This window comes from Rhipicephalus sanguineus, chromosome 1, assembly GCF_013339695.2.
Source record: "Rhipicephalus sanguineus isolate Rsan-2018 chromosome 1, BIME_Rsan_1.4, whole genome shotgun sequence".
Classification (NCBI taxonomy): Eukaryota; Metazoa; Arthropoda; class Arachnida; order Ixodida; family Ixodidae; genus Rhipicephalus; species Rhipicephalus sanguineus.
The window spans coordinates 91,944,438-91,956,628 of NC_051176.1; the positions used below are offsets into that span (position 1 = coordinate 91,944,438).

The 12,191-nt window shown below is 46.6% G+C and overlaps 1 protein-coding gene across 1 annotated transcript in view; it reads right to left on the bottom strand.

Moving 5' to 3' along the window:
- The window catches only part of LOC119394040 (pappalysin-1), a 57,029-nt gene that overhangs the window by 6,716 nt on the left and 38,122 nt on the right, over positions 1-12,191 (bottom strand). Inside the window, exons 11-16 of the mRNA XM_037661257.2 lie at positions 11,563-11,735; positions 9,729-9,857; positions 9,373-9,458; positions 7,239-7,438; positions 5,801-6,557; positions 172-382 (exon numbers count right to left, since the gene is read on the bottom strand). Of these exons, the coding sequence (XP_037517185.1) occupies positions 172-382; positions 5,801-6,557; positions 7,239-7,438; positions 9,373-9,458; positions 9,729-9,857; positions 11,563-11,735 (1,556 nt within the window). The remainder of the gene's footprint in view (positions 1-171; positions 383-5,800; positions 6,558-7,238; positions 7,439-9,372; positions 9,459-9,728; positions 9,858-11,562; positions 11,736-12,191) is intronic.

The following is a 12,191-nucleotide window of genomic DNA, read 5'->3' on the forward strand; positions in this document are numbered from 1 at the left end:
TCCTCTTACAGTCATGCAAATCCTCATGCTGTAAGCTACACTTCGTCGAAGAGATGATGTCTCATATTTACCCGCTGTAGAGTCACGAAAAGGGCATTATAAAATGAAATATGCTTGGAATAAGTAAACAAGTAAATGAGAAAACAAGGTAGAAATCCTGTCCATTCGTACTTCTTGTTGGCGTGGCCCTTGACATGGTATCCAGTCTTGCAGTGAAAGCGGCACTTGTGACCGAAGTGGAGCTGGTCGGAGCCGCGGCAGTTGGCCATGACGGCGTGCGGCGGAGCGGACGGCGCTGGGCAAGACACGTGACACTGGTGCTCGGGCTCGGACCAGCGGCCGTCCTTCTGACACACGATATTAGCTAGACCTCCGGTGCTTCCTGCGAATACAGGCGCTTCAATCAGTCACGAATCAGACTCGGGGGAAAAATGGAAAACGTATGATTTCACTGATCGAATGCTTCCGATGAGAGTCCGGAAATGAGCTCAATATATTATTGCCTGATAGTTTTGTACATCACCCCCCTCTCCCCATAAAGAAATGTTAATAAAGTACACGAAGCGAAGAGATGCGAATAACTTGGTGGTGGTTACGTACCACATGGTACAGAAGCGACATTGGAACTGGGTGCATAAGCATACAACGCTTTCCCTAAAGATGCGGAACAAACGAGCGCTTCATAGACAAGAGGCACACAGGACAGGCGCTCAACTTTCAACTGAGGTTTATTGAGCAAACATCAGGTATGAACCAACTTGCCCAAACTCAAGTCTTGCTTTCCCTAAAGCTTCTGCTGTTGTCATTTGAAAGCTGGTATCAAGTTGATGCATCTGACAGTTCAACTTCCACTACGCGTTCTGCACAGCGCTTAGATGTATACTTAAATATGCTATCAGTATAAGATATACACTCATATATAGGGTGTTTCACCTAACTTGCGCCTGGTATTACAAAAACAAACACATGCGCTACACGTGTTGAATTGGCCCAGTATTGTTCTGAGCCGTACACAGCACGTCAGGATATCTTTTCCAATACGCCAAGCTGGGCAACTAACGAATACTGCCTAATTAACTGTTTAATTAGTAACTCTAGCGAGAAATATTCAATGCAAAAGTTGTAGCACTTGTTCTGGTACGTCGGAATATTTCTTCCATGCTTGCATAACTGCCAATCCGATAAGCTGGATAATTAACAATGATGGCCTAAATAACCTTTAAAATAGCAACTCTAAGGAAAAATATCCAATAGAAAAGTTATAAAGTTTGTTCAGCAACGTCGGATTATTCCATCTATGCTGAGATAGCTGCCTTGTTTAATTTTTCCCAGCTTTTTTTTTTATAACGCGCGAAATTAAAACGTATACGTGCCGCAAGTTAGCTGAAACACATCCGCCGCCGCCGCGGTGGTTCAACAGATATATGGTGCTCGGCTGCTGACCCGCAATACGTGAGTTCGATCCTGGCCGCGGCACTCGCATTTCTATAGGGGCGAAATGCTAGATGTCCGTCTACCGTACGATGTGAAGGCACATTTAAGGACCCCGGGTGTCGAAATTATTTGGAGCCCTCGACTACGGCGTCTCCTCAGTCTCTTTCGAACGTTATACCCCATAAACCGACCATCATATGTCTAAGACACACACACGCACACAAAAGACTAAATAGGTCGAACAGGTCAGCTACTTTGACTGCATCTTTTCACGGCAGCAGAAACGCAGTAGCGTCTTGCTGGCGTGTAAATATACTCCGGCGTGGCATATACGACGTCTCTAGTGATACGACGATAACGGACTAGAGAATTACATTTCGGAGTCGAGGAGAAATTTTTATAAGGTAATGACATTGTACAGAAGACCCCATTTGTTTGGCTGCTCACATTGGAGAGAATGCGATAAATATCAATAGAATGTTCAGAATGAGTCACGTAAGCAGCCCCTGTACGAGATGATTATCACCAGTAAAATTATTGTACCCACTTGATCACGTTGAATAGAAAAATGCACCAGTTGAAGTACATTGAGTAAAAAATTGACAAAAATGCACTCAAGTATAGAAGGAGTTTGTAAGGGAGACGATTAACTAAAAAAAATTTATGCTGTTGCACTCAAAGTGAAAGCTGTAGGAAGTGCAGAGCAATGATTCGCCTGCCCTTCAGCGACGCTCGCGCTCACGGGCAAGCAAGCGCTGGCGTTCCAAACGTGCAGCTTGCTCAGCGTCCATGTCGGGAAAGGTAACCTTTATTTGTGATGCAGTGGCGCTCTCTGCCCTCGTCCTCTCCCCTTTCTCACCCTCGCATCACTCTTCACCTTCGCATCTGTTTTCTACCCTCTTGCTATGCTATACTATACCACACTATACACTACTATGATATGTTTTACCCTCCCCCTCGTGCTTTCCTTCCGCACCCTCACATCTCTGCTCCTCACTCTCACTTCCTTTTCCAACCCCCTTGCAATACTGCACTATATACGGCTCTGCTGTGCTTCACCCTCCCCCTCTTCCTTTCCCTCATCACCCTCACATCACTCCTCCGCGGCCTCACATTCCTTTCCTACCATTTACTGTACTACACTACGCATAGCTATGCTATACTATGATGGCTATGCAATGCTTTAGCTTCTCCCGTCTCATTCCCATACTCCTCACATCACTCATAACCCTTACTTTCCTTTCCCGCCCCCTTGATGGCTATGCTATAGACGGCTATGTATACATGCAAGAGAATCGACAACTGGGCTTAGAATAACGGAGAGCTGAGCTAGTTGGTAACTATTCATTCTGAAAAGAATGAATACTTACCAACCAGCGTTTGTGGTGTCCTGACTTCTTTCTTGTGTCCGTGTTTGCGCGCCCTGTCTTTTTAGAACGACAACTGGGCTAGTTCGTTCGAATGATTGGTTTAACTGATCTTGTTGTCCCCCCTTTTCTCGTCTTCGTCTGTATGCGCCTAGATAAGTTAAATCATGTATGTATACGTGGTTTTGCCTTCGTGACGCCATAAATGACTATGCTATGCTTTACCATCCTTCTTTCCCACCTCACCCTAACTTCCCTTTCCCGCGCCCTAAACTATACCATACTATAGACACCTATGATATACATGGTTTCGCCTGCGTGACGCCATACATGGGCATGTTTGCTTTACCCTCCCCCATCACTTTTCCTCCTCACCCTAACTACCCTTTCCCGCACTTTTACTATCCATACTGTACATGGCTATGCTGCACATGGTTTGCGTGACCTGCGTGACGCCATACGTGGCTATGCTATGCTTTACTCTCCTCCTTTCCCTACTCCCCCTCATTTCCTTTTCTCGCATCCCTACTATATTATATTATACATGGCTATGCTATACATGATTTTGTCTGCGCGACGCCATATATGGCTATGCTATGCTATAACCGCTCCCTTCCTCATTTCCTCACGCTCACTTTTCTTTCCCACCCCCATGCTATACATGGATATGCAATATATGGTTTTGACGGCGTAACGCCATACATGGGTATATGCTTTACTCTCCTCCTTTCCCTCATCCTCAGTCTCAACTCCCTTTCCAGCACCCTTACTATACCATACTATGCATGGCTATGCTATACATGATTTTGCCTGCATGACGCCATACATGGTTATGCTATGATTTACCCTCCGCAATCGTCCTTTCTATCCTCCTCAACTTCACATCATTCCTCACCTTCACTCCCCTTTCCCGCCCCGTTGCTGTACATGGCTATGCTATACATGGGTTTCCCTACGTGACGCCAAGCGGTGACATAGGATGGCAACATACGATGACAGCATACTCTTTAGCTCCTCCCCCCTCCCTTCCTCCTTTCCCTTCGCCTCACCCTGAAATCGCTGCTCCTAAGCCTCACTTTCCTTTCCCGCCCCCTTGTTATACATGGCTATACTATAGATGGCTATGATATACATGGTGTTGCTGCATTACGCCAAGTGACATGAGACGAAGACGACAGCGCACGGCAGCACACCATGACAGCATACGACAGCCCGAGCCCCTAACGTTGCTCCGCCCTTAAAAAAAGAACTTCACAGAAATTCATATAATTATCTGTTCATGGATAGGCCCTCTTTAGTTCACGCGGTTACTTCACCTTTCTGCTTGTTTTCCTGGCCCACTCATTTCTACTCATCGCATTTTTCCCAGTGTGAAAGAATGCTTACGCAAAAGTACACTTTTTTTAAATTTCTGTGATATTTGCTTACGATATACACTATTAGAACTCTTACATGTGTTATTATGGATCATCTCCACATTTCAAGTTGGCCCACCTCCAAATTTTAATTGGCCCATCCCCAAATTTTGAGTTGGCCACCAGCAAACTTTTTAAGTTGGCCCACCATCAATTATGCTATACTCAGCCGACCTACAGTACGCTTCCTTGCACACAAACACGTAATGCGAAATAGTAAGCTTTCAAGGCAGCCTGATGAGAACGGTTTTCTGTCTGATCAATTTTTGTTGTTGTTTCAAGTGTTCCTTATTGATTCCTAAGCGAACACTCGTCTACATTTACACAACAAAGCAGAAAACTGGGCAAGTTGGTACGGATTCGTCATTACCGGAGAGCGTACATTTACATTATTTTAACGATTAAATATCTTAACATTGCCAAAGGTGTATTTTTGTGCAAATAGAGGCATTGCACGTTTTGCGTTTTTATGTACTGCCGAGCTAACATGCTAACAATTATCCCAAAAGATGCCCAAAGAAGAGGAACTTTAATAAATTTTGTCATTCTTGAAAATATTTTTAAATATAATAAAAAATCGCTCAAATACGAAGGAAAGGTAAAAAAAATAACGTGAATTATTTTTTACAGCGAAAATATGCGCAACTATGAATGAAAGCACATATATACTTTTAACAAAGCCTCCAGGATAAAGTCCACTCCTTTCAATGTACGTCTGCCTGTGCAATGATAACGTTACTCGTCGACTTACCCAACGTATGTTAAATTTGAACGCTCACCTGCACAAAGTCATCGACAAACGCGCTGTTAGTGAACGTGACGAGCAGTAAAATAACTGTATTTGCAGAAAAAACGTAAATAAGCCGAAAAAGACACGACAAGTGACTGGAAAATTCTACAAGCGTCTCGGTGAAAAAAGAAGCCCAAGTCCGCTTATTATAAGCGGAACTGGCAACTCTGAAGCCCGATATTCACCCAACCTTTGTCTATGTGATGTCTTTTTGTTTTTCCGTCTGAAATGACTGCTGAAAGAGAAGCATCGCGAAAATAGAGCAGCAATACAAACTGCCGTTATTGGCGTGCATAAGAGCGTCCAAGACGAAAGTTCGTTGGCTTGCTTTCATGACCTGCAGAAACGGTGGTTACTGCGTGTGGACAGTCGGGGAGTCTACCTTAATAACTACTGGACTTTCGCGTTCCAAGTGCACGATGTGATTATGAGGCATGCCGTAGTGGGAGGCTCTACTGTTGATCAACTGAGATTCTTTAACGTTCACCTAAATCTAAGTAAGCGGGTGTTTTTGAATTTCGCCCCATTGAAACCATTGGTCGCGAAACCCTATTGGTTGGGAATCGAACCCGTGTCGTCGAGCTTAGCAGCGTACCACTTTATCTGCTCATCTAGCGCGGCGGGTGAGGTGCCGCCGTATATTTCCTTACGAGCGGACACTTCGAACCTTTCTAACAAATGTTGTCAAAATGTGTGCAGCATGTATTATTTTTCGATGACTGCTAAGCATGTCTATGCACGTTGGCACGCAATCGGGAACTCCCCTAGCAAGGAGCACTGCGACGTTGCCTCACCTTTAAACCTGGCCGGAGGCCGGCATTTGAAGCTGCAGGTCTTGCCAAACGTGGTTCCGTCGGCGCACATCGGATCGGCGTGAGCGATGAGCGGCGTCCTGCAGTCCACCGGCTTGCACAGGTTCTCCGAGCCAGTCCACGTGCCACCGTTGCACACGAGACGATCGCCACTGTCGTCTCCTGCGAGGACGTAGCCCTCGTCGCAGCGAATCACGCACGTGTCTCCCTCTTCTTCGCCTTCGCACAGGAGCCGCGCATTCCTCATGGCAGGCTTGACGCATCGCGGCCTCTCGCAGCTGTAGCTCACGCATTTCTCCAAGGCCGGGTGGTAGAGCTCCTTGGGAGAGCACTGGGATACAGCCACTGGGTTAAGGGTCCTGGATGACCTCAGGCGTACGGCCCCTATCGAGACGTCCGGAGCTGTGAGGTTGATGCGTACGGAACTAGTGAGCCGGAACGGCTGAGTCAGGTCGTGAACCACGGGAAGTTCGATGGGATTCGCCCGACATGATACTCGTCGCGAGTCGACTAACTCGTAGCCGGTTTGATGGCCGCCTTCGCCATGGCTCTCGTCGTGAAGTAGCTCCACGGTGAGTAGTGGCAAGGAGAGAGTAGCCAGGCCCTCGGACGCGATGTAGACCTGCACGGCAGCCGCCACCACTGGTCTCTCGAAGGAGACAATCAACGTGTATGCAGATGCTTCAGGCACGTCGCATGGGTGCCACGAGTGATTGGTGTTGAGGTCGCGGCCGCATACCTGCGGAGTTGACCACACCCACAGCCAATAGTAAATCCCTAATCACACGTCACTATCTACAATATACGAGGCCACGTGAGATACATAAGTTTTCACAGCTCTTTCTTGCTACCTTGAAGATTCCCTAGGCCCCACTTTTTCATGATTTTCTTCCAGCCGCTTCCCCTATCCGCAGTGTAGGGTAACAAATCTGGCGCTACCTGGTTAACTTCCCTACTATTTGTTTTCTTTCTTTCTCTCTCTCTCTCTCTATAACCAACCACCCCTCACCAAATCACTGCTATCCCCACAACAAGCCCCCTTAATCGTGGTCAAACTGTCTCACCCCACTCTCGCCTTGAGAAGATACGTGACAGCAGTTCTACTTGTATTGCCACTGAAATTTCAGGAGATAAGCTTCGGAATGACATTTCCCAGCATTGATCTCCTTAGTACCCAACCTCCATTGTAAATTCTTTTGTTTAAGACTGTTGCGTCATCTTTATCGCCTGAAAGAATGCTGCCCGTGAGAACTTGCACGGACTGTGACGACGTACTCATGAAATATGCGGCACATGCCTGCATGCAAATTACATAGACCAATATTTAAGTTAATGGTAAAGTCATCGTTAAGGTGAGCCACTTAGTCGATTGCGTAACGCCCATGAAACACGTAAAAAACTACGCATGAGGCACACATGCCTGGTCCTTGGGCGGAGGACCTAGGATCGCTTCTGGAGGGCAGCTGGTCATCAGCATGTCCTCAGCGATGTGAACAGAGGATGCCCACTGGTCGAAAAATCCGGGCGGAGTGTAGAATCCGCAGTCCCTGACGTTACGTTCCCGTTCAGATGGTTCGCAGATGCCATCGTCTTCATAGGCGTAGCACATGCTTGGAGAACCTTTGAGAATAGAGCAGTAACTGATGAATGTCACATACTCTTCAACTTCTAGTTTTATAATAACGTGTAAGTCTGAGACATGTCAAAACAAAGAAGCTGAAAACAAGGTTTTATATGCTGTGATACTTAAGAAATATGTACAGACATGGTTTGTACATATACACACCTCACGCGTGTGCGCGGCACCCCATTCGTCTCGTTGTCACGATCGTCCCTCTTGTAACTGGCGAACTCCCGAAGACGGCGGCGGGAGGAAATGCTTCTACACGCAAGGGATGCTCTGAGAATGCGGGCCCAGCAAAACCTTAATTTCGGGGTTTTACACGCAATGACGGCGATTTCATTGTGAGGCATGTCGTAGTGCGAGACTAAGGATTAGATTTAACTACCTGGCTCCCTTAAGCTGCGCCTAAATCTAAGTACACGGGCGTTTCTGAGGAGGCCGGTCTACTGCACTCGCTCCATATTCGACGATTGAGAGCTGTTTCATAATCATAAAACATATGGATTCAGGAAAAGTCGAAATATGAGCGAGAAAATTAAGAACCTCGAGCCAGTATATAGATTACACGAACCCAGAGTTACTTCAGCAACGCAACTTTGCTAGTACTCATAAATGAGAGCGATATTCCAGTGCACTAATCTTATCAGCTCCGAAATTGTGTTTAGCTGGGCTTGTTAGGACGAAGACATATTATTAATAACTGTTGGGGTTCAAAGTTCCAAAACCACGATATGATTATGAGGGACGCCGTAGTCGAGGATTCCGGAAATTTCGACCACCTGGGGTTCTTTAACGTGCCTCTAAATCTAAGTAAACGGTCCTCCAGCATTCTCGCCTCCATCGAAAATGCGGCCGCCTCGGCCGGGATTCGATCCCGCGACTTTCGGTCAGCAGTCGAGCACCATAACTATTAGACCACCGTGGCGGGTACTAAGACATATTACCAATATTAGTTAAAACAGCGCGAGAACTGAACACAGAATAGGGGAACAAGCGCCCGAGTCCTTTGTTTACTTGATATTATATGCCCCGTTTTTGCGTTTTTATTGTAAGCATGTATTATAACCTGTGCGCAATAAATACTAAAGTGGTTATAGTATGACTCAATCCGTGCAGAGCCAGAACTGAAACAAAGCTTGCATCTCACAGGTAGCAGTGTAACCTAATGCTCTGTAATATGAAGACGATCGCCTCAATTGCCTTGTATATTCCACCGTCCACTATTGAGACGACCGCAGTGGCTGTGGTGATGTAAACGGCAGTGCGATGTAGTAAAAAGAGCTTCAACTGAACGTTTACGGTCTTCGCGGAATGGCTTTTAGCACAGTGCCCCTAGAAGAATGGACATATGTAGAAACGACAAAAAAAAAAACAAAGGCATTTCTGCATGTGTCCTTCTTTCCTCTTGGCCTATGTGAAGCCATTCCACCATGACAAACCAACAAGCCTAGATTGGTTTACGGTTTACTCCGATCAGACCATGGAATATACTAGTAATTTGACTTCAACCGCTTGTCGGGTAGCGTGTTTGCGTACAATCTGGCCGCGAAACGAAGAATCGCCCCCTCAATATGCTGCGAAGCAGATGTAGAAGAGGGTAAGGGCGCGTCTACTTGGCTTCTTGGTCATTTTGCAGCCAAGCTGATTAGCGCGTTGCTTGCGTTCCGGCAAGACATGTTTATCGAAAATTTGAAGCTGCGCAGTTCCTTGTATTGTTTCAGCGCGTGAAATCTGAGCAAAGCAGGGTGTAACTGCTGTAACTGCACATCTGTTCGCTCCATGAAAAAAAGACAAAAAAAAAACAGAAGAAGAGACTGCTCGACACTAAAAGTCTTCGCATAATTCGTCACAGGATTCTTACAGGAGGAACCGCACCCGAACGGCAGCGACCTACGTCGGTATCTAATAAACAGAAATATACACAACTTGCCTTTGCACATAAACTTTTTTTCAAAGTGGCATTTCGGATCGCAGCCATCTCCTGGACAAGTATTTCCGTCATCACAGTCTTCACCTCTGAAAATTCAGAACACCACCATGAATTTTTTTTACTGTTGACCAACGGTCAATAATGACAAAGAAAAAAGAGGGGCCCGATTTTAATTAGTCTAAGTAACACGAAGCTAACGGCAATGAAGCCAAGAAGAGCAGAGAGAAAAGTAATAGCCACTTGAAGTGCAGTGTAGAAATTCCACGACAATGATAAGTGGGAGAAAAAGGTAGCGCAGGTGTGCTCTACGATTCCCATTCGATGCATAGAAACAAAATCCCAAAAGGTATTCTCACGGGTCAACGTTTCCGTTCCCGCAGAAGCCTTGGCCGTGTGTGTAGAGAAAAGCAGGCGAGAATTCGCTGCTTCTGCTGCCCATCCACGCTTGGACCTCGTACCGGTACACAGCACCCTCCTCGACCTCGCTGCAAATACACAGTCGCTTGTCACAAACACCACGCAACTTTGACATCTCGCTCATATATCTGTCAGATGGTTCTGTTTTTGTTCTTTTTTTTTCGTCCCGGTAGAAATGAACAGCCTCGAATCGTATGCCTATAAACGGAACTGTTGTTGGCGCCTTTTCCAGAAAAGGAATGGTTAGAAGCGACTGCTTCTTAATAATATCGTTGTGCAGTTTCAGCCACGACACCAGGTTCGGGACCCCCATGTCAGCGAACCTTCACGTTCCTCGATACACATAGCATGACAGACAGCAGAGCGTGACAAAGCGCTGCTATAGGACCGTCCATGGCTCGGCACTTGGTAAACATCACGCTAGTAGACGTGCGCACCTCACTTTTTTTTCGACGTCGTATTTTTCTTGCCTCGCGCTTTCTTTTTTTCGCCTCGCATCTGACTCCACCGTCGACCAGCGGCGTGGAGCAGCAAATCATGGTTTGCTGCTCCACGTCGCTCGGTCTTCTCCGAATCAGTTATGCCACCCACCTTTTCATAACTGAATTGTGTGACCTTGTGCAGCTCCATCATATTAAACGAGAGAAGGAAAACAGGATGAGCAGACAAGAGAGATTCACGTGTCTCTGATCTCGTTTGCTGTGGCAGCGAGTGCCAGACACTGAAATATTACGTCCGGCCGGCATGAACTCCTCTATGAGCGTGTGCTAGCGTTCATCATCTCTATAATTCATCTCCGTACTCTTTTAAATTTCTCTACCACTCCATCTAGGCACCTCGAAGAGCGCTTCTCTGGGGATACGCGCCGCTGCGCTTCCAATCTTCCACGCCTGTCTTCCTCCTTCCTCGTGATCTACCTCGGAGTGTCTCTTCCCGGCGTTGGCAAATCCAGACGGGGGGCTGGGGCAGGTACAACCTCAACCCCCCCCTCCCCGCCTTGCCGAAATGAAATACTGGCTACGCCTCTGTTCCATGGGGACTGCAGGCTTGCACGGCCCTTGCGCAGTTTGTAATTTGGGCCGCGGACCCAGCACCTGAAGGTCCGGAGGGCTCTTAACAGCGTCTTCAGCGGATGCTGCCAACTTGCTGTGTCTTAGAGAAATGCTACAAGATATACAGTGCTTAGATGTGCCAGAATATAAAAAGATCAGCTCACAGGCGACGAACTATGGCCGACAAGTTCCCCAGCCGCTTACGCAGCTCCTTCCCATGTTTATATAAATAATACGGTGTATGGTAAAGCTTGCAAATAATGAAAAAGGAAAAAGAATGTGTCACGTGCATTCTGACTATCTGTATACGTCTCCATGCGTGTATTTTTAAGAAACCCATGGATTCATACTATATTGAAATGTTTGAAATGATAGCCCATTATTTCAGTACAAATTCTGTGATAGCAAGGACGAAAAAAAAAGACAAGATTCCAGCTCAGGCTGGTCCGGAGGGCCGAAAGGATGGCGAGGGCCAGCGGTGCCTTGGAATAGGGGCCCGACCACACGGTGTTGCCTTGTTTTAGAGGCAACGAAGTCTTGCGCAAATAAAGTTTTGTTGTTGTTCTTCTTCTGCGTTTATTCAAATGCACGCTGAGTTTTTTTTTCTTTATAGAGGAAGGATAGAGGGAGGGAAGAATTAGCGTGTTTGAACGAACATATTTAAGCGGCATATCATGTTTCCAGGGCCAGATCAAAACACACGAAAATGTGGCGTACGCACGTGTCCGTGAAACGGAGACCATCGGATAGCTTGGAGTCCGCCGAAGAGAAAGGAGGCTTGCGGTAAACACGATAACGAAGTGGCTTGCACGTGGCACACGACGCGTGGTTGGCCGCCGACGTCACCTGCACCGCATCCACTGCAACCATCGGACTGGCGGCGACAGCGTGAATCTAAAGAGATGATGAGATGTGCAGAAGAAGCTCAAAGAAGTATATTATGCGCGTGAACAATGCGTAGGAAAGCATGTAGTCGCCACCATTATCGTTTCCGAAATTAGTTTCCATATACACCACGTAGAGATAAAGCCCGAACGCAACACCGCACACTGAAACATCTCTTGTTAGTATTAAGCCTATATGGAGCGTTAACGCTGCTACGTGTACACTTAGACAAAATATGACATGCCTTCGGGCTACATGTACAAAAAAACCCAAAAAAGAAGTCATGCCGACATCCCACAAAGCTTCGGACGCGGAAGCGAATAAGCAGTAATCCATAGTTTGACCCAGACCTGTTAGGACTTCAATTGCCTGTGACCGTTGCAACAAAGTTGCCCCCAAAACCTGGGTTATAAGGAAAGGTATATGATGGAACTTAAATTTGGTTTTTTTTCCCACCTGCTTGCT